Source organism: Entelurus aequoreus, linkage group LG01, assembly GCF_033978785.1.
Source record: "Entelurus aequoreus isolate RoL-2023_Sb linkage group LG01, RoL_Eaeq_v1.1, whole genome shotgun sequence".
NCBI classification, from domain to species: Eukaryota; Metazoa; Chordata; class Actinopteri; order Syngnathiformes; family Syngnathidae; genus Entelurus; species Entelurus aequoreus.
The window spans coordinates 28,049,001-28,071,468 of record NC_084731.1 but is presented as its reverse complement, the minus strand read 5'-3'; the positions used below and the strand labels follow the sequence as shown (position 1 = coordinate 28,071,468).

At 38.7% G+C, this 22,468-nt stretch overlaps 1 protein-coding gene across 1 annotated transcript; it reads left to right on the top strand.

Moving 5' to 3' along the window:
- Positions 1-10,122: 10,122 nt before the first annotated feature.
- On the top strand, positions 10,123-18,090 carry LOC133658825 (potassium channel subfamily K member 9-like). Its single transcript, XM_062061295.1, has 3 exons — positions 10,123-10,405; positions 17,025-17,306; positions 17,610-18,090. Exons 1-3 carry the CDS (start codon positions 10,123-10,125, stop codon positions 17,909-17,911), a joined length of 867 nt encoding a protein of 288 aa, XP_061917279.1. The 3' UTR covers positions 17,912-18,090.
- The last annotated feature ends 4,378 nt before the right edge of the window (positions 18,091-22,468 follow it).

Sequence of the window (22,468 nt, the reverse complement as noted above, 5' to 3'; positions counted from 1 at the left end):
TATTCAAAAAAGTTACTGGGTAGGATGTAATATGACCATTTAATAAAATAAATCTTCCGTTAGGGTCAATTATTTTTGATGTAAGTATGACAGGCACATTTATATGAAATAAAATGGCTACACCTCTAGCTTGTGAAGTAAAGGGTGCATGATAAACCTGAGATATCCAGCTAGCTTTAAGTTTGTGTTGGTTGTCTTTACAGAGATGTGTTTCTTGTAAGAATAAAACATCTGCTTTTAATGAATTTAAGTGTGAAAAAACCTTCCCTGCTTTAATATTATTAGCTAAACCCCTGACGTTCCATGAAACTAGTGTAATTTTTTTCTTATAAATTGACATTAAAGTTTTTTAGGGTATTTTATCTTTACGTGAAAAAAAACCTTAGTAATTGGCAAGTTGAAATATGATTGTGCACCTCGCTCCTCCACATTCATGCTCAGATTCACACATACACAACACTCACACCCCATTGTTCCCCCCTCCCTCTGTCCCCATCGTGTGTAGTTCGAAGTTTTGGAGTGAAATCTCCATTGTGATGTTATCCATACGACGTCGTGTTGGTCGATTCCCCAGTCCAAAAGTCCCCCACCCCCACCCCCATCTTCAGGCGCAGGGCGCATGCTAGTAGTTGCGTTCACTGCTCCAAGCACTAGCTCAGCAGCGAAGTGTTTTCTTTTTGAAAAATATTCTTAAATTAAGTGAATGCTAGTGATATTATCTTGACATAATGATATGCGATTGGCATTACATTTACTTATACTAAAAACAAATGTATTGTTCTTAATGGAAATTCAACAAGGCAACCGCTTGTTACTCTCGGGGTCTACTAGCCGCTCAGGCAAATCATATAGTCTAAAAATGCATTTTTCCATCGACAACATGACATCATCGCACCAAGTGCGTGCTCTTTTAGTCAATTAGTGCGCATATATACAGCCCGGAACCTCGGCCAAAATGTTTTTAATTGTAATTTTGAAGAATTTACCTGAATGTGCATGAACTATTTCTGTTCAAAATTATTTGAAATGTCACATGTTAAATGTTTAAATATTAACTTGTCAGTTTACTGTACTGTGCCAACTGTACTACTATATGAGTACGTATTTTCTCTTGTTTCATAAAAAATAAAACAGCAAAGAGTATTTGGCTGGCATCCGTTTTAATTATGAGACACAATTGTGTCAAAGTCATGATTTTTTTTTTTTCATGCTTGAAATAAGAAATTATTACTTTAAAAAAAGTAGTTTTATACTTGTGAGTGTTGATGACACAGCTTTGCAACAGTTGATATTCTAGTTTCAAGCATGTTTTACTCAATTTAGGTCATCAAATCTCAGCAACAAGCTGTAATATCTTACTGAGATAATTTAGGACCAAAGCCTTTAAAACAAATAAAACACTCTAACATAAAATCTGCTTAGTGAGAAGAATTATCTTATCAGACAGAAAATAAGCAAATATCACCCTTATTTGAGATATTTAATCTTACTTAATTTTCAGTTTTTGCAGTGTGACCATCCTATTTTTAATTGCTCCGAAGTAAAAAAAAATCAATAATAAAATCGAATAAACAGCTTCCAGCCCAGGGCGGTATCAAAAGTATCTATATTTTAGATACTATATTTGAGATTATCGTTGTTGAGCATAAGTTTATGTGACACTCACATTTACCTACGCCGTTCAAGTCACACCTAAACAACTACAAATACTAGTGGATAATAAGTGCATCAACTTTGTAACAACAGGTTATTTTTGAAAGAAAGACATAGAGACAGCACATAGTTGCCAAAATGTTGTTTATTTCGAAGCATGCTTTGTGTGACATCTTGCAGCAAAAATACCGCCTCCAGTAAATGCCACATAACGACTGTGTTGACAAGTCTTTGTTTACACTGTCATAACCTGCTCTTATCAGTGTAAAGATAGCCCCATGCATCATTGCACTACCTCATTTTCAACAAGGACGGCACTTGGATGGATGAGGTTCTCGACTGCAGCCCGTGGACATCCTGCACTTAATGTCTTCCTGTGCCAGATAAACTGATGCACTATCTGTCCTGCACAATCAACCGCTGAGATATGGGATGTGACAATATGACTTCACGGATTGAGTCATTAAACCTCCAGGCTAAAATCTGATATAACTCAGGTGTGTCCTTTTGAGGTCTTTGAATAAGGCAGTTAGAAATAAAGTGGGGTTACAATAATTTGAAGCAATTGAGAAATGTAAAAAAAACAAAACCAGTGAAGTTGGCACGTTGTGTAATTCGTAAATAAAAATAGAATACAATGATTTGCAAATCCTTTTCAAGTTATATTCAATTGAATAGACTGCAAAGACAAGATATTTAATGTTTGAACTGAGAAACATATATATTTTTTCAATTTATCATTAACTTGGAATTTAACGGCAGAAACACATTGCAAAAAAGTTGGCACAGGGGCATTTTTACCACTGTGTTACATGGCCTTTCCTTTTAACAACACTCAGTTAACGTTTGTTCCGAAGGAGACAACGTCCACAGTTTCCAAAAACAATTTGAAATGAGGACTCGTCAGACCACAGAACACTTTTCTACTTTGCATCAGTCCATCTTAGATGAGCTCGGGCCTCGCGAAGCCGGCAGCGTTTCTGGGTGTTGTTGATAAATGGCTTTCGCTTTGCATAGTAGAGTTTTAACTTGGCCTTACAGATGTAGCGACCAACTGTAGTTACTGACAGTAGTTTTCTGAAGTGTTCCTGAACCCATGTGGTGATATCCTTTACACACTGATGTCGTTTTTTGATGCAATACCGCCTGAGGGATCGAAGGTCCGTAATATCATTGCTTACATGCAGTGATTTCTCCAGATTCTCTGAAACTTTTGATAATATTACGGACCGTAGATTTTGAAATCCCTAAATTGCTTGCAATAGCTCGTTGAGAAATGTTGTTCTTAAACTGTTTGACAATTTGCTCATGCATTTCTTCACAAAGTGGTGACCCTCGCCCCATCCTTGTTTGTGAATGACTGAGAATTTCATGGAAGCTGCTTTTATACCCAATCATGGCAACCAGCTGTTCCCAATTAGCCTGTTCACCTGTGGGATGTTCCAAATAAGTGTTTGATGAGCATTCCTCAACTGTCCCAGTCTTTTTTTGCCACTTGTGCCAGCTTTTTTGAAACATGTTGCAGGCATCAAATTCTAAATGAGGTAATATTTGCAAAAAATAACACAGTTTTCCAGTTCGAACGTTAAGTATCTTGTCTTTGCAGTCTATTCAATTGAATATAGGTTGAAAAGGATTTGCAAATCATTGTATTCTGTTTTTATTTACGATTTACATAACGTGCCAACTTCAATGGTTTTGGGGTTTGTATTTTGATAACTTTAACAACCATTAGTACCCGGGATACGGGCTAAACTGGTTCGTACCTCGGAAAACTCGTATTGCGAAACAGCGTCGCCCATTGAAACGATTTGAAAACAACTTAACCAGTGCCCGCCCTCTCAAAAAGGCACAATTTAACATGTAACATGCTTTTTAAAAAGAAAAACTTTTAGATAAAAATATTGCATCAAAAACAATGGAATGCACTTCAAACAACTACAGTCATTTTATGAAGTAATGCAGCGTAATAATCGAAAAAATAAAAAAATATATAAAATTGAATTGACAGATTTTTGGTGTAGAAAACTATATTTGTGAATGCTTGGGCATTCACATAATTAGCAAGACTTTTAAGATAGAAATACAATTTTTATCATTTATTATTCAACTTGCAATTCTCAAATTAAGCCTCCCTTGAGATGTTCCAGAATCTTTAAACAAGATTTTCTATGTGGAGAAAACCAAAATACTGTATTTGAATAATAACTTTCTCAATTTTAACATTTTAAAACTAGAATAGAAAAACGAATTATTCATGCTAAAATTAAAATGAGTCAATGACTAAAAATAAGTAAATAGCTCTTAAAACCAGGGGCATTTCTAGAATGTCCCTTTTAATCTTGGCAAGTGGCAAATGATTTGCAGTGTGGAATTTACAAAGAAGATACAAATACTGTTAACCAAAATGGTGCTGAGATAAACATCTGTTGTTGGTGCTATAAATGTGGATTTTAATGGCTTTTGTCAGGTTCTTTATGAGTAATAATAATAATAATTCTAGATTTTATTTGTAAAAAGCACTTTACATTGAGCAAACAACCTCAAAGGGCTACAGTGTATTAAAAAAATAAAATGAAATGATAATAAAAATAAATACAAATAAATACAAATAAAAACTAGAACAGGCTAATAGCTAGAACTAGTATGCATATATCTACAAAAATGTTTTTTTTTTTTAAAAAGAAGTGTTTTTAAGCCTTTTTTGAAAGCATCCACAGTCTGTGGTGCCCTCAGGTGGTCAGGGAGAGCGTTCCACAGACTGGGAGCGGCGGAGCAGAAAGCCCGTTCTCCCATTGTTCGTAGCTTTGTCCTCGGAGGTTGGAGGAGGTTAAGTTGAGGAGTGTGTTGAGTTGAATCACTAAGAAGATTTGGTTGGTTTTTGGTGCATTTCTCTTGCCCTGTTATGCTAAACACAAATGTCCACTGCAGAGGACAGCGGTCGAGTCCCTGTGGCGTGAACCCAATTAGCGTGGCGCTGAGTGGAAACCCTGCGGATGGTACTAAAAAACCCTCGACGAGCCTCCGCAAACGACACACACACTCCCAGCTTGTGTTGTTAATGAGGAGGGCTCGGTGGGTCTCTCAGCGGCCGAGTGTGCTTGATAAAGGTCAGCGTTGCCTCCACGGCTGACGCTTGATTGCACACAGTAGTACTTAGAGCCAGCTCACTGCGAGCACGCCACACATGACCGTTTTATGAGGTGAATTAGAAAAGGAAGGAGTGAAGGCCAGCTGCTGCTTCTGATGTGCCGTTTGGAACAAACATAAACTTGCAAAACACATTTTGACAAAATAGCACCAATCAAGTTAATTAATATACACAATTAGTTGTGTCCTATTCTTTTTTTGTACTTATTTATTTATTTTGTCCTGTCCAGCCACTCAGGCAAATCATGTTGTTAATGTAGATGCCCATATCTTCTGTACAGATTTACTTTACAAAAGACAAGTGTGGGATACTTATTTTGTTGCCTTACCTATATTTGACTCTATTAGATAAATGTATTTAATGGTTTACATAGCCAAACCGGAGCAGTAATGTAATGTAATGCAAACTTTAGAGGTGTCCGATAATATCGGACTGCCGATATTATCGGCCGATAAATGCTTTAAAATGTAATATCGGAAATGATCGGTATCGGTTTCAAAAAGTAAAATGTATGACTTTTTAAAACACCGCTGTGTACACGGACATAGGGAGAAGTACAGAGCGCCAATAAACCTTAAAGGCACTGCCTTTACGTGCCGGCCCAATCACATAATATCTACGGCTTTTCACACACACAAGTGAATGCAAGGCATACTCGGTCAACAGCCATACAGGTCACACTAAGGGTGACCGTATAAACAACTTTAACACTGTTACAAATATGCGCCACACTGTGAACCCATACCAAACAAGAATGACAAACACCTTTCCGGAGAACATTCGCACCGTAACACAACATAAACACAACAGAACAGATACCCAGAACCCCTTGCAGCACTAACTCTTGCGGGACGCTACAATATACACCCCCCGCTACCCCCGCCAACCAACCCCGCCCACCTCAACCTCCTCATGCTCTCTCAGGGAGAGCATGTCCCAAATTCCAAGCTGCTGTTTTGAGGCATGTTAAAAAAAATAATGCACTTTGTGACTTCAATAATAAATATGGCAGTGCCATGTTGGCATTTTTTTTCCATAACTTGAGTTGATTTATTTCGGAAAACCTTAATTAGGCATAATAATGTGTTAATTCCACGACTGTATGTATCGGTATTGCTTGATATCGGAATCGTATTAAGGGTTGGACAATATCGGAATATCGGATATCGTCAAAAAAGCCATTATCGGACATCTCTAGTTGTAAACAAATGGCATTCTGGTCACCTTCTGGGACCAGAATGTTTCTAACTCCTGTTATTTGTTTGAGGCTGAATTGCAGAATCTTTTAGGAATGGTTGAAAGGACAATGTTGTATGTGGGAGACAAGTGGTGTCCCAGACCAACTCCTCTGTTCAAGGATGGTTTTTCAACCTTGACATAGATGGCTTCCCTCACTCCTCTTTCGTACCATCCGCCTCACTGACCAGAATCTGTACATTTTTGTTCTCAAAGGAGTGCTGTTTCTCCCTAAGGGGCAGGTAGACAGCTGAGTCTTGGCCTGAAGAGTTTGCCCATATAGTTTAAAATAGTTTAAAAGACTACATCTTTTTTTTAAATTGAGGCAAATTGAGGCAAATTACTGTATTTTACGGACCATAGGGAGCACCTGATTATAAGGCGCACTGCCGATGAATGGTCTATTTTCGATCTTTTTTTCATATATGTTGTTTACTTGCAGTCATATTGAAGTCTACACATTGGAGCGCAACGAGATTATAAGGCGCATTAAAGGAGTCATATTATTATTATTTTTTCTACAATGAAAACACTTCCTTGTGGTCTACGTAACATGTAATGGTGGTTCTTTGGTCAAAATGTTGCATAGATTATGTTTTACAGATCATCTTCAAGCCGCTTTCTGACAGTCGCTTCAGGATGCGCCGTTTTGTGGGCGGTCTTATTTACGTGGCTCACCTTCGGCAGCGTCTTCTCCCCGTCATCTTTGTTGTAGCGGTGTAGCGTGCAAAGACAGGAGTGGAAGAAGTGTCAAAAGATGGAGCTAACTGTTTTATTGACATTCAGACTTTACTTAAAGCAATAACGGAGCACCATCTCCTCATCCACCGGAAATGTGTCCAGTAAAAAAACGTCCCACTGGAACTCTCTAATAACTAAAGTTTTTTGGGTAAATAATGTAAACTCACTACACCGGCATGTTTTAGCGCTTTCATGACAGATATAAGTAAGAACTTTACACTACTTTATATTAGAAATGGCAACAGCGGAGGATGAATGTCCCATAAATAGAAGATAGCGAAAAAGAAGAATCTTATCGACTACGGTGTCGCCACGGACTACAAAGGCGGACGCGTGCAATTTTTCAGGATTTATGCAGATCCCAAATACAGATCAGCAGGTACCAGAAGGTAAGAAAAGTTGCTTTTACGTAATATTGCGAAACAAAACACCAGATAATATTTCTTACCTTATACACACACCATAATAATACTCGTATGTTGAAGCACAGTACAATCCATCAAGGGGTGTGGCTTCATAGCTTACCAAAGTCGTTTTAATAGATTTTTAAGCGCCGTGTGTAATGTTCTATATTTGCAATGGAACATATAAAATGTTGGTGTAGTTTACTTGAGTCATACTGCAGTCTACACATATCTCTTGTGTGTGACTGCCATTATATTGCAGTCTACACCTATCTCTTATGTTTGACTGTCATCTACTGGTCACACTTATCATTACACCATGTACCAAATAAAATAGCTTTGAGGTTGGTAAGCCAAACAAATTTTTTTCCGTACATTAGGCGCACCAGGTTATAAGACACACTGATGAGTTTTGAGGAAAAAAAAAAGATTTTAAGTGCGCCTTATAGTCCGGAAAATACGGCAAATTATTTCTATTGTAGACTAAAAACCATGCCAGTAAAGGTATTCTTTGTTGTAAGTTGATTTTTATATATTTTTGAAATTTTCTTTAAAACATTTTTTTTACGCAAAGGTGTACTTATAAATAATATGGAGACAAATACTATTTATCATCCCGGCGAAGGTGTAACAGAACATAATTGAGAAGCATAGAACTAAGCACACAACAGCACACAAGCTAGTAATGTCTTTACTTAAACAATATTACAATTCAAAACAGCATATTTGTCAATATAAATAAGTATCAGATAATTATATTGGCATATTACTTACATATAGTAAGTCTCCGAGGCAAAAAGCGTTTTAGAAAGTATCAAGTAACAAACGTGTCCACATCGTTCGATTTACTGCATCATTAGCCCGATTCAATAAATTATCATGACTAGAGATGTCCAATAAGGGCTTTTTTTCCAATATCCAATATTCCGATATTGTCCAACTCTTAATTACAGATTCCGATATCAACCGATACCGATGTATACAGTCGTGGAATTAACACATTATTATGCCTAATTTTGTTGTGATGCCCCGCTAGATGCATTAAACAATGTAACAAGGTGTTCCAAAATAAATCAACTCAAGTTATGGAAAAAAATGCCAACATGGCACTGCCATATTTATTATTGAAGTCACAAAGTGCATAATTTTTTTTATCATGCCTCAAAACAGCAGCTTGGAATTTTGGACATGCTCTCCCTGAGAGAGCATGAGGAGGTCGAGGTGGGCGGGGTTGGGGGTGGGGGGGGGGCGGGGTTGAGGTGGGGGGAATAGGGTGTAGCGGGGGGTGTATATTGTAGCGTCCCGGAAGAGTTAGTGCTGCAAGGGGTTCTGGATATTTGTTCTGTTGTGTTTATGTTGTGTTACGGTGCGGATGTTCTCCTGAAATGTGTTTGTCATTCTTGTTTGGTGTGGGTTCACAGTGTGGCGCATATTTGTAACGGTGTTCAAGTTGTTTATACGGCCACCCTCAGTGTGACCTGTATGGCTGTTGACCAAGTATGCCTTGCATTCACTTGTGTGTGTGAAAAGCCGAAGATATTATGCGACTGGGCCGGCACGCAAAGGCAGTGCCTTTAAGGTTTATTGGCGCTCTGTACTTCTCCCTACGTCCGTGTACACGGCTGCGTTTTAAAAAGTCATACATTTTACTTTTTGAAACCGATACCGATAATTTTGAAACCGATACCGATAATTTCCGATATTACATTTTAAAGCATTTATCGGCCGATAATATCGGCAGCCCGATATTATCGGACATCTCTAATCATGACCACTTTTTGTCTCCAAAAAAGAGGTTACAACTCCACTTCAATTTAAAGACAGCGCAAGTCTGTCGTAAAGTTATAGAGTTTTTCATATCTCTGATGAATTTCACTTGATGTTACATTCCACACTACAAAATAATGCAATCATGTATGGGTCGTACCAATATAGTATCGGAATTATATCGGCATCGGCCAATACTCAAGGCTCCAATATTGGTATCGTATCGTATTGTATCTAAACTAACACCCTCCCCGGATTGTTAATAATCAAATGTAAACAATCAAATGTAGATACTTTTTCTTATGCCTTCTGATCTCTCTCTCTCTCTCTCTCTCTCTCTCTCTCTCTCTCTCTCTCTCTCTCTCTCTGTCCACTACTTGCTGTCCATATCCTACCAAGTCAGACCAACACTGTTCCAATATCCATTTCTCTGTTCTCAATTGTTGATGTCTGATGATAACAACCAAACCTAACCCCCCCTCCCCCCCTCCCCCCCTCCCCCACACCCCGGATTGTAAATAATGTAAATAATTCAATGTGATTATCTTGTGTGATGACTGTATTATGATGATAGTATATATCTGATAGTATATATCTGTATCATGACTTAAACAAGTTGAAAACTTATTCGGGTGTTACCATTTAGTGGTCAATTGTACGGAATATGTACTTCACTGTGCAATCTACTAATAAAAGTCTCAATCAAAAAAAATCAATCGAAAGGGAAAAAATTAGTATCAGGTCACCCCTATAAATAGTAATTTTTTACACTTATTTTTATTTTCCAAATGTTTCAAATAAGAGTGTCCGGTTTGGGGTTACTTGCCACTAAAAAGGATCAATTTGGTTTATGAAGAGGGTTTTTTATTACCCTCAACAGACCAATAATAATAAAACATTTTATGTTCTGATTGTATCTTAGATTAACCCCTGGCTGACTGCACCCATTAGTTCAGAGTCGAGGTCACATGAGATGCTAGACAAACACCCAGTGTGCAAAGTCAAGGTGAGGAAGATGCAGGTAACACAACCGCAGTCAACTTTGGTGCAAGTTTGCACACAACAGGCAAGACTATTTCTCGTAATTGAATTTGTCCTGTGCTGGTGATCCCGGCGGGCGAAAATGATTATAACTAATGAACGGCTGATGTAGCGAGGCTGATGTTGAGGATGAAAACGCAGAACGTCAGGACCGTCCTACTCGTTCTCTCCACGCTCATCTATCTGCTGACAGGAGCCGCCGTGTTCGATGCGCTCGAGTCCGGGAGAGAAGTGACCAAGCTGAGGGCGCTGGAGGAGAAGCTGGCCGAGCTGAGGGAGAAGTACCACTTAGCTGAGGATGACTTCAGGGAGATTGAGAGCGTGGTCCTCCAGTCGGAACCTCACCGAGCAGGAACTCAGTGGAAGTTCAACGGAGCCTTCTACTTTGCCATCACGGTCATCACCACAATCGGTGAGTAAAATCCACACAACTACAGCAAAGTACTACTTGATTGATTGAGACTTTTATTAGTAGATTGCACAGTACAGTACATATTCCGTACAATTCACCACTAAATGGTAACACCCGAATACGTTTTTCAACTTGTTTAAGTCGGGGTACACGTTAATCAATTCATGGTAATTTGGACTTAGACCAGGAGTTGGCAACGCAAAATGTTGAAAGAGCCATATTGGACCAAAAATTAAAAAATTAAAATTTGCCTGGAGCCGCAAAAAATTAAAAGCCTTATATAAGTGCTATAATGAAGGGACCACATGGTATAAGTGTCTATATTAGCTATAATAGCCTACTATCAAAGGCTGACGCAAATCTTCGATGACAGAAATGTTGTATTTTAATTTTTATTCTACACATTTTTGCAACATTGGAAATCTTTAGTAAAAAACGGAGGCTTCTCAGAGGATGAGATAACTCCTGGAAATTACTGGCTCAGAATGGCCAAAGGTACAGTCGTGGTCAAAAGTTGACATACACTTGTAAAGGACATAATGTCATGGCTGTCTTGAGTTTCCAATAATTTCTACAACTCTTATTTTTTTGTGATAGAGTGATTGGAGCACATACTTGTTGGTCACAAAAAAAACGTTCATGAAGTTTGGTTCTTTTATGAATTTATTATGGGTCTACTGAAAATGTGACCAAATCTGCTGGGTCAAAAGTATACATACAGCAATGTTGATATTTGGTTACATGTCCCTTGGCAAGTTTCACTGCAAAAAGGCGATTTTGGTAGCCATCCACAAGCTTCTGGTTGAATTTTTGACCACTCCTCTTGACAAAATTGGTGCAGTTCAGCTAAATGTGTTGGTTTTCCGACATGGACTTGTTTCTTCAGCATTGTCCACACGTTTAATTAGGTCAGCACTTTGGGAAGGCAATTCTAAAACCTTAATTCTAGCCTGATTTAGCCATTCCTTTACCACTTTTGACGTGTGTTTGGGGTCATTGTCCTGTTGGAACACCCAACTGCGCCCAAGACCCAACCTCCGGGCTGATGATTTTAGGTTGTCCTGAAGAATTTGGAGGTAATCCTCCTTTTTCATTGTCCCATTTACTCTCTGTAAAGCACCAGTTCCATTGGCAGAAAAACAGGCCCAGAACATAATATTACCACCACCATGCTTGACGGTAGGCCTGGTGTTCCTGGGATTAAAGGCCTCACCTTTTCTCCTCCAAACATATTGCTGGGTATTGTGGCCAAACAGCTCAATTTTTGTTTAATCTCACACCAAATAAGACCTTCTGGAGGAAAGTTCTTTTGACCATAACTGTATAGATGTGTGTGTCCAAGTTTAAGGAAACAGTAGGCTGTCTTCTTCTACCGGATTTATTACAATCTCTGTAAACTGGGTAACATTTGCTGTGGTCTGGAACAACATGGCACACAAACAACTATCAGAAATGCAGGCAATATTACATATAGATCATGTGTCATGAGACATGCAAATACAATTGAAATACAGAGGACATAAGTAAAGGAAATTAAATGAGCTCAAATATACCTACAAACGAGGCATAATGATGCAATATGTACATACAGCTGGCTTAAATAGCATGTTAGCATCGATTAGGTTGCAGTCATGGATTGACCAAAGCTTGATTAGCACTCCAGCAAATCAATAAAATCAACAAAGCTCACCTTTAGTGCATTCATGCACAGCATAAAACGTTTGGTGGACAAAATGAGACAAAGAAGGAGTGGCATAAAACACGTCTTTCTGTGGCAGCATTGGAGAAAGTTGTACATGTAAATGTACATACTCAGGGGCCTGCCTAGTGGTTAGAATGTCCGCCCTGATATAGGTAGGTCGTGAGTTCAAAGCAGAGGTGGGACCAAGTCATTGCTTTGCAAGTCACAAGTAAGTCTCAAGTCTTTGCCCTCAAGTCTCGAGTCAAGTCCCGAGTCAAGACAGGCAAGTCCCGAGTCAAGTCCAAAGTCAAGACTAGAAAGTCTCAAGTCAAGTCCCAAGTCCTGCATTTTGAGTTTCGAGTCCTTTCAAGTCCTTTTAACCACAGACTAATATTTTTACACAGATTGTGTATGCTTTTAAAACGCTGTATTTATTTATTAAAACAAATGCATTTGAAATTGCAGGGAAAAAAATAGTACTGACATTGCAATTCATAATAGCACTATTAACCAGTCATTCTAATAGTTTAAACAATTTTAAACATTTAACTCATTCCTTTACAGAATAACCACATTTGCAAAAACAAACATTAACATACTATTGGTTGTATTTTATGAAAATAATATAACCACAGAGTTGAGAAGGAGCAAAGATCTTCAATATTTGTATGTGAAAATCACAAATAAATCTTCTGGGGGAGGATGACCCCCCTACAGGGGTTTGGTTTACAAACTTTCAGCCCCACCTAAAACAAAATTCACCAGCCGCCACTGATTATGATGCATTCTCATTTTAGGCAAAATATAAGACAATACTTTCTTAACAGTATAATTGTAACCAGGAATAAGTCTTCAAGTAACAATATTCAAATACTAACATTGTTGGGTAAAACAGCATTTGGTTTTATTCTGAATCCAGTATAACAGATTGGTGGTTTTAGCTGATATAAAGACTTCCAGGTGTTTATATATGTTTAAGTATTTGGCAGACGCTTTTATCCAAAGCGACATACATAAAAAATACATATAAAACAATCACTGTAAACATGATCATTTAAGGGAAGAATGTAATAGAAAATATCAATACAAAGTGTCAAGACAGAATAAACTCTCTGCTGCTGCAGTCTATAGGTCCCTAAGATATATAGATATCTAATGTATTCATACATTGTTTATGTAGGATATACGTATGTATATATAACCTAATCATATTGTTTCTTCAACTTAAAAATAGCGGACCGTTTTTTTCCCCCTTCTCTGGGTATATATTCCCAGTTTTGATCTCGGACGTCTGGTCATTTCTTGCGTATAAGAATATTCTATTACTGTTAAGCAAACTATGAATAATAAAAACGCCAAAGCATGTGTCCGTTATCATAGCTACACGTTTGACAAAAAAAACCGCGTGAAAATCAGTGCTATTCAGTGAGGTAAGATTAATTAAATTCGCTGACAGTTCATTGCTCCTGCCAAATGAATTGCACTGAGTGGAGCGGATCACCACTCCAAGATGGCGACGCCGCGTCTCGTCTGTGCCAATAGGCAGTAGCGCTCAATGCTGCGTACCCTTATAAGATGTCTATGGTTATGACGTTAGCAGTGAGTTTACAGCCTCATTGATTCAACTACACAGCAAATAAAAGTCATGTTACTTAGCCAATAAACGTTATCTTACATTCAAAACTTACCCTTCTTAGTGCAACTTCAAATGTCGAACGAAGTTGGAAGTTGTTGCGTCTCCGTCTGTAATATTCGAACTGCGTGATTTGCATACGGCAATTCGTTTTTTGTTGACCAAGTCGTAGTTTTTGTACCCGAACGAAACCAACTTTGGCATAATTGTTTCTCACTGCCGCATTGTTTGACAACTCATGTTCGGTGGTTGTCCTGCAATTTGATTGGATGAGAGCTGTGGGATGAAAACAACGTAGATCTAATTTGATTGGCTGTTGTACTGACAGCACACCAGCTGACAAGCAGCACACACGCTTATAGACACAGACGTAGAAAATGAAAGATACGGAGCGCTCCCAAATAACTTTTTAAGCTTTGGGATTTGGGGAAAGTAGCAAGTCATGTCAAGTCAAAAGCCTCAAGTCCAAGTGAAGTCACAAGTCATTGATGTTAAAGTCTAAGTCGAGTTGCAAGTCTCTTTACATTTTGTCAAGTCGAGTCTAAAGTCATCAAATTCATGACTCGAGTCTGACTCGAGTCCAAGTCATGTGACTCGAGTCCACACCTCTGGTTCAAAGTCATACCAAAGACTATAAAAATGCTTGGCACTCAGCATCAAGTGTTGGAATTGGGGGTGAAATCACCAAAAATTATTCCCGGGCGTGGCCACCGCTGCTGCTCACTGCTACCCTCACCTCCCAGGGGGTGATCAAGGGTGATGGGTCAAATGCAGAGAATAATTTTGCCACACCTAGTGTGTGTGTGGCTATCATTGGTACTTTAAACAAACTATGATAAGTTGGCATTGCTGAAATTAGGACAAAACGGTGCTTGCCAAATACTCCCATCAGTGAAGCATGTTTAATATAAACAGTGGGATTTCTAACAATTTGGAAGGTTTGTGTCATGTTTGTCCTCCTACGAAAAACAAATATATTTTTTCATTTTCACACATCTCTGAAAAAGGTCCAGGGAGCCACTAGGGCGGCGCTAAAGAGCTGCATGCGGCTCTAAAGCCATGGGTGGCTGACCACCGACTTACACTTTTCATGAGGTGAACCTGCACAGTAACACACACTTCCATTGTTGTAGCTGTAGTGTACAATTGCATTGCATTATACAGCAGTACAATCACAATTTTGTGTACAGTGCTCCCTTGGTTTTGCTTAGTGATCTTTTATTTATCCCATTAGACAGGGATGTCAATCATGCGGGCCGGTTCAGGTCTGCGAGATGAGTTTGCAAAGTGTAAAATTGAGCTGCATTTTTAAATGAAAGAAACTGCTGTTCTAAATGTGTCCACTGGATGTCGCAATAGCAATTCTGTTCGGCAAGCAAATAGGCGAGCAAGTCCATCCATCCATTTTCTACCGCTTATTCCCTTCGGGGTCGCAGGGGGCGCTGGAGCCTATCTCAGCTACAATCGGGCGGAAGGCGGGGAACACCCTGGACAAGTCGCCACCTCATCGCAGGGCCAACACAGATAGACAGACAACATTCACACTCACATTCACACACTAGGGCCAATTTAGTGTTGCCAATCAACCTATCCCCAGGTGCATGTGGGGCGAGCAAGTGACCCAACATAAAACAAACAGGAGTAAAATAAACCATTTTTTACCCCACTTAAAATGCTGCATGAGAGACTTCACATTGATGTAGTTCTGTGAAAATGATTGTCTTCTGTGCAAATTTAAAGAAAGTGAAGAGTTTGTCATTTACTGCAATACTGTCAGTCTTTTAAGTTTTTATTTTTGGTTTGTTGAAATTTTCCCACAGCTTTTATTAATTTGTGGAAATGGCAAATGAGGTAGTTGATACATAGAAGAGTTTTTATTTATGCATAATTTTATTTTTTGTTCAGTCCTACATGGGCTGATACACTGAGGATAAGACTAAGTTCATCATCATGTTTTTAATGGTGTTTTTGAAACTGCGCTGATTCTTTTTTCCAGAATTTTCAACTAACTTGAAGTGTTTTGTCAAGAGGATTATTGTGATATGTACATTTTTAGAATGGGCTTGTTCTATTTTTATTTTGGTAAAACAAAGAGAACAATCTGAAGTTGTCGTAATTGTATTTTTAAGTTATTATGCCATGATTTTACCCGTCCGGCCCACGTGGGAAAAGATTTTTCTCCATGCGACCCCTGAGTTAAAATGAGTTTGACAAACCTGCCATAAGAAATAATGTAAATCTATTTAACCTGTCCCAGATGTAGAAAATATTAACATAGAACCATTTGATAAAGAATGATTATAGTTTGACATGTAGAACACAATGTAGAACTATGTCCCATAACAAGAAGATAGAGAAAAAGAAGAAGCTTATCGACTACGGTGTCGTCACAGTCTATAAAGGCGGACGCGCACAATTTTTCAGGACTTATGCAGATCCCAAATACAGATCAGCAGGTACCAGAAAATTTGCTTTTGCATAATATTACGAAAGAAAACGCCAGATAATATGTATTACCTTATACACACATACCATAATAATATTCGTATGTTGAAGCACAGTACAATCCATTAAGCGGAGCGGCTTCATAGCTTACCAAAGTTGTACTAAAACATTTTGATAGATTTTTGAGCGCCGCGTGTAACGTTCTATATTTTCAATGGAACATATCAAATGTTGGTGTTGTTTACTTGAGTCATATTGCAGTCTACACCAGTGGTTCTCAACCTTTTTTCAGTGATGTACCCCCTGGGAAATTTATTTAAATTCAAGTACCCCCTAATCAGAGCAAATCATTTTTGGTTGAAAAAAAGAGATAAAGAAGTAAAATACAGCACTATGTCATCAGTTTCTGATTTATTAAATTGTATAACAGTGCAAAATATTGCTCATTTGTAGTGGTCTTTCTTGAACTATTTGGAAAAAAAGATAGGTTTTTATTTATATTTATAAAGGATTTTTGAATTGTTGCTATTTTTAGAATATTTAAAAAAAATCTCACATACCACTTGGCATACCTTCAAGTACCCCCAGGGGTACGCGTACCCCCATTTGAGAACCACTGGTCTACACGTATCTCTTATGTGTGACTGCCATCTACTGGTCACACTTATCATTACATCATGTACCAAATAAAATTGCTTCGAGGTCGGTAAGCAAAACCAGAATTATTCCGTACATTAAGCGCACCGGGTTATAAGGTGCACTGTTTTGAGAAAAAAAAAAGATTTTAAGTGTGCCTTATAGTCCGGAAAATAGGGTGTATGTATATAATATGATTGTTGACATAATGTCCCGTTCTGCAGGGTATGGCCATGCTGCCCCACGGACTGCCGCCGGAAAGGCCTTCTGCATGTTTTACGCTATCTTGGGCATCCCCCTAACGCTGGTCATGTTCCAGAGCCTTGGCGAGAGGATCAACACCTTTGTCTGTTTCCTCCTGCGTGGAGCCAAGCAAAGCCTGGGCTTCCAGAAGACAGACGTGTCCATCGGCAACATGGTCATTGGGGGTCTGCTGTCGTGCATCAGCGCCTTGTGCATCGGAGCAGCCGCCTTCGCTCACTTTGAGGACTGGACATTCCTCGACGCCTACTACTACTGCTTCGTCACGCTCACCACCATCGGCTTTGGGGATTTTGTGGCCCTGCAGAAGAACGACGCTCTCCAGAAGCGTCCCTCCTACGTGGCCTTCAGCTTCATGTATATCTTAATTGGGTTGACAGTAGTTGGAGCTTTTCTTAACTTGGTAGTTCTGAGGTTTCTCACTGTTAGCACACATGAACGCCGTGGAGTCGCAGGGGGGGAGCAAGCCGCCACACAACTAGTGGAGGTGGAAACTCCTGAGAGAGGGTCTAAGGAAGGCAATGATGGGCACCACAACCTGAGTCTGCCCATGGATGCAGGCAGCAGCCGCTTCAACCTCCTCCCCTCTGCTGCCGAGCAGAGAGAGCACTCCAAACAGCCTAAAATCGAGCGTTTTCGGGTGCTTTTCTGCTGCTTGGACTTCACCAGCAGCCAGACCCACTGTGAGCAGGAGGGCGGCCTCAGCAACCCCGTCTTTTACAACTCCATCTCCTACAAGATAGATCAAGCCTCCTGCAGCTCCAACACCATGTCACCACAATCTTCCCCTAGCGGCACGACCCTCTATTTGGGCAGGAATCATCTTCGTAGTAGGAGGAAGTCTTTATAACAGGGGTCACCAACCTTTTTGAAACCAAGAGCTACTTCTTGGGTACTGATTAATGCGAAGGGCTACCAGTTTGATACACACTTAAATAAATTGCCAGAAATAGCCAATTTGCTCAATTTACCTTTAACTCTATGTTATTATTAATAATTAATGATATTTACACTTAATTGAACGGTTTAAAAGAGGAGAAAACACGAAAAAAAATTACAATTAAATGTTGAAACAGTTTATCTTCAATTTCGACTCTTTAAAATTCAAAATTCAACCGAAAAAAAGAAGAGAAAAACTTTAAAAAAGAATTTATGGAACATCATTAGTAATTTTTCCTGATTAAGATTAATTTGACAATTTTGATGACATGTTTTAAATAGGTTAAAATCCATACTACACTTTGTTAGAATATATAACAAATTGGACCCAGCTATATTTCTAACAAAGACAAATCATTATTTCTTCTAGATTTTCCAGAACAAAAATGTTAAAAGAAATTCAAAAAACTTTGAAATAAGATTTAAATTTGATTTTACAGATTTTCTAGATTTGCCAGAATAATTTTTTTGAATTTTAATCATAAGTTTGAAAAAAAATTTCACAAATATTCTTCGTCGAAAAAACAGAAGCTAAAATGAAGAATTAAATTAAAATGTATTTATTATTCTTTACAATAAAAAAAATAATTTACTTGAACATTGATTTAAATTGTCAGGAAAGAAGAGGAAGGAATTTAAAAGGTAAAAAGGTATATGTGTTTAAAAATCCTAAAATCATTTTTAAGGTTGTATTTTTTCTCTAAAATTGTCTTTCTGAAAGTTATAAGAAGCAAAGTAAAAAAAAAAAAGAATTTATTTAAACAAGTGAAAACCACGTCTTTAAAATATTTTCTTGGATTTTCAAATTCTATTTTGAGTTTTGTCTCTCTTAGAATTAAAAATGTCGGGCAAAGCGAGACCAGCTTGCTAGTAAATAAATAAAATTTAAAAAAATAGAGGCAGCTCACTGGTAAGTGCTGCTATTTGAGCTATTTTTAGAACAGGCCGGCGGGCTACTCATCTGGTCCTTACGGGCTACCTGGTGCCCGCGGGCACCGCGTTGGTGACCCCTGCTTTATAAGAAAGACCCTTTTGGACACATCCCCAACTACTTTGATTGTGTTTTCACTCATAATTCTCAACATTCGACAATGCAACATACACTAAGTTGCCAAAAGTATTTGGCCACCCATCCAAAGGATGAGAATCAGGTGTATAAAATCAAGCACTTACGCATGGAGACTGTTTCTACAAACATTTGTGAAAGAATGGGCCGCTCTCAGTGATTAGTACTAGAGATGTCCGATAATATCGGGCTGCTGATATTACCGGCCGATAAATGCTTTTAAATGTAATATCGAAAATGATCAGTGTCAGTTTCAAAAAGTAAAATGTATGACTTTTTTAAGCGCCGCTGTACGGAGTGGTACACGGACATAGGGAGAAGTACAGAGCGCCAATAAATCTTAAAGGCACTGCCTCTGCGTGCCGACCCAATCACATAATATCTACGGCTTTTCACACACACAAGTGAATGCAAAGCATACTTGGTCAACAGCCATACAGGTCACACTGAGGGTGGACATATAAACAACTTTAACACTGTTACAAATATGCGCCACACTGTGAACCCACACCAAACAAGAATGACAAACACATTTCGGGAGAACATCCGCACCGTAACACAACATAAACACAACAGAACAAATACCCAGAACCCCTTGCAGCACTAACTCTTCCGGGACGCTACAATATACACCCCCCGCTACCTCCTACCCCCCCAACCCCAACCCCGCCCACCTCAACCTCCTCATGCTCTCTCAGGGAGAGCATGTCCCAAATTCCAAGCTGGTGTTTTGAGGCATGTTAAAAACAATAATGCAATTTGTGACTTCAATAATAAATATGGCAGTGCAATGTTGGCATTTTTTTTCCATAACTTGAGTTGATTTATTTTGGAAAACCTTGTTTCATTGTTTAATGCATCCAGCAGGGCATCACAACAAAATTAGGCATAATAATGTGTTAATTCCACGACTGTATATATCGGTATCAGTTGATATCGGAATCTGTAATTAAGAGTTGGACAATATCGGAATATCGGATATCGGCAAAAAAGCCATTATCGGACATCTCTAGATGCTACCTGTGCAACAAATCCAGTCGTGAGATTTCCTCGCTCCTAAATATTCCAAAGTCAACTTTATTATAAGAAAAGTGAAGAGTTTGGGAACAACAGCAACTCAGCCACCAAGTGGTAGGCCACGTAAACTGACAGAGAGGGGTCAGCGGATGCTGCAGCGCATAGTGCAAAGAGGTCGCCGACTTTCTGTTGCTACAGAGCTCCAATCTTCATGTGACCTTCCAATTAGCCCACGTACGGTACGCAGAGAGCTTCATGGAATGGGTTTCCATGGCCGAGTAGCTGCATCTAAGCCATACATTACCAAGTCCAATGCAAAGCGTCTGATGCAGTGGTGTAAAGCACGTCGCCACTGGACTCTAGAACAGTGGAGACGCCTTCTCTGGACTGATGAATCACCTTTTTCCATCTGGCAATCTGATGGATGAGTCTGGGTTTGGCGGTTGCCAGGAGAACGTTACATTTCAGACTGCATTGTGCCGAGTGTGAAATTTGGTGAAGAGGAATTATGGTGTGGGGTAGTTTTTCAGGAGTTGGGCTTGGCCTCTTAGTTCCAGTGAAAGGAACTTTGAATGCTCCAGGATTTCCATTTTGGACAATTCCAAGGGATGGCACTTCAAGTTCATATGTGAGTAAAGGCAGGTGGCCAAATACTTTTGGCAATATAGTGTATTTTGAAATGTGTTAAAAAAAAAGATTACATTGTAAAACCACCAGATGGCTGAAATGACTTTAAGCGATCAAATCAGTTTAAAGGGGAACTGCACTTTTTTTGGATTTTGCCTAAAGTTCACAATCATTATGATGTCATGATATCATATGATATCACTTTAAAGATGATAAAACGCTTGGAAGATGCGGTTAATGCATACTTGCCAACCTTGAGACCTCCAATATCGGGGGGTGGTCGGGGGCGGGGGGCGTGGTTGGGGCGTGGTTATTTACAGCTAGAATTCACCAACTCGAGTATTTCATATATATATATATATATATATATATATATATATATATATATATATATATATATATATATATATATATATATATATATATATATATATATATATATATATATATATATGTATGAAATACTTGACTTTCAGTGAATTCTAGCTATATATATATATATATATATATATATATATATATATATATATATATATATATATATATATATATATATATATATATATATATATATATTATTTTATTTACATAGAAAAAAAAAAATACTTGAATTTCAGTGTTCCGGTGGCTATCCATTAGATGGCAGTATTGTCCTGTTTAACTTCTCCGTTCATGATGAGTATATCATTTCGGCCACCGTGTTCAATGGAGAAGTCTGTTCTACAAAGTTCTGTTCTAAGTCTGTTCTAAAAGCTCTAGATGTTATGACGTCATTGGGCAGGCAAGCTGTTTATATTGTGGGAAAGCGGACGTGAGAACAGGATGTCCCAACTCAGTCTCAGGTCCGCATTGAGCTGGAGGGGGCGTGGCCTCCAGCTCCGGCTGAATACCGGGAGTTTGTCGGGAGAAAATCTCTGCCGGGAGGTTGTCGGGAGAGGCGCTGAATACCGGGATTCTCCCGCTAAAAACGGGAGGGTTGGCAAGTATGGGTTAATGGGAGTCACCGTTGTAGCCTTCAAAGCCCTCTAAGACAACTTCAACACCCTCGTTTTATAATACCGTATTTTTCGGACTATAAGGCGCATTTAAAATCCTTTCATTTTCTCAAAACTCGATGGTGTGCCTTATAACCCGGTGCGTCTATTGTACGGTAAAATTTTGGTTGTGCTTACCGACCTTGAAGCTATTTTATTTGGTACATGGTGTAATGATAAGTGTGACAAATAGATGGCAGTCACACACACAAGAGATACGTGTAGAATGCAATATGACTCAAGTAAACAACACCAACATTGTATATGTTAAATTGAAATTATAGAACATTACACACGGCGCTCAAAAATCTATCAAAATGTTTTAGTACGACTTTGGTAATCTATGAAGCCGCACCGCTTGATGGATTGTCCTGTGCTTCAACATACGAGTATTATTATGGTGTGTGTATAAGGTAAGACATGTTATCTGGCGTTTTGTTTCGCAATATTATGCAAAAGCCACTTTTCTTACCTTCTGGTACCTGCTGATCTGTATTTGGGATCTGCATAAGTCCTGAACATTTGCGCGCATCCGCCTTTGTAGTTTGTGCCGACAATGTAGTCGATAAGCTTCTTCTTTTTCTCTATCTTCTTGTTATGGGACATTCATCCTCCGCTGTTGCCATTTCTAATATAAAGTAGTGTAAAGTTCTTACTTATATCTGTCAGTAAACTCGCCATGAAAGCGCTAAAACATACCGGTGTAGTGAGTTTACATTATTCA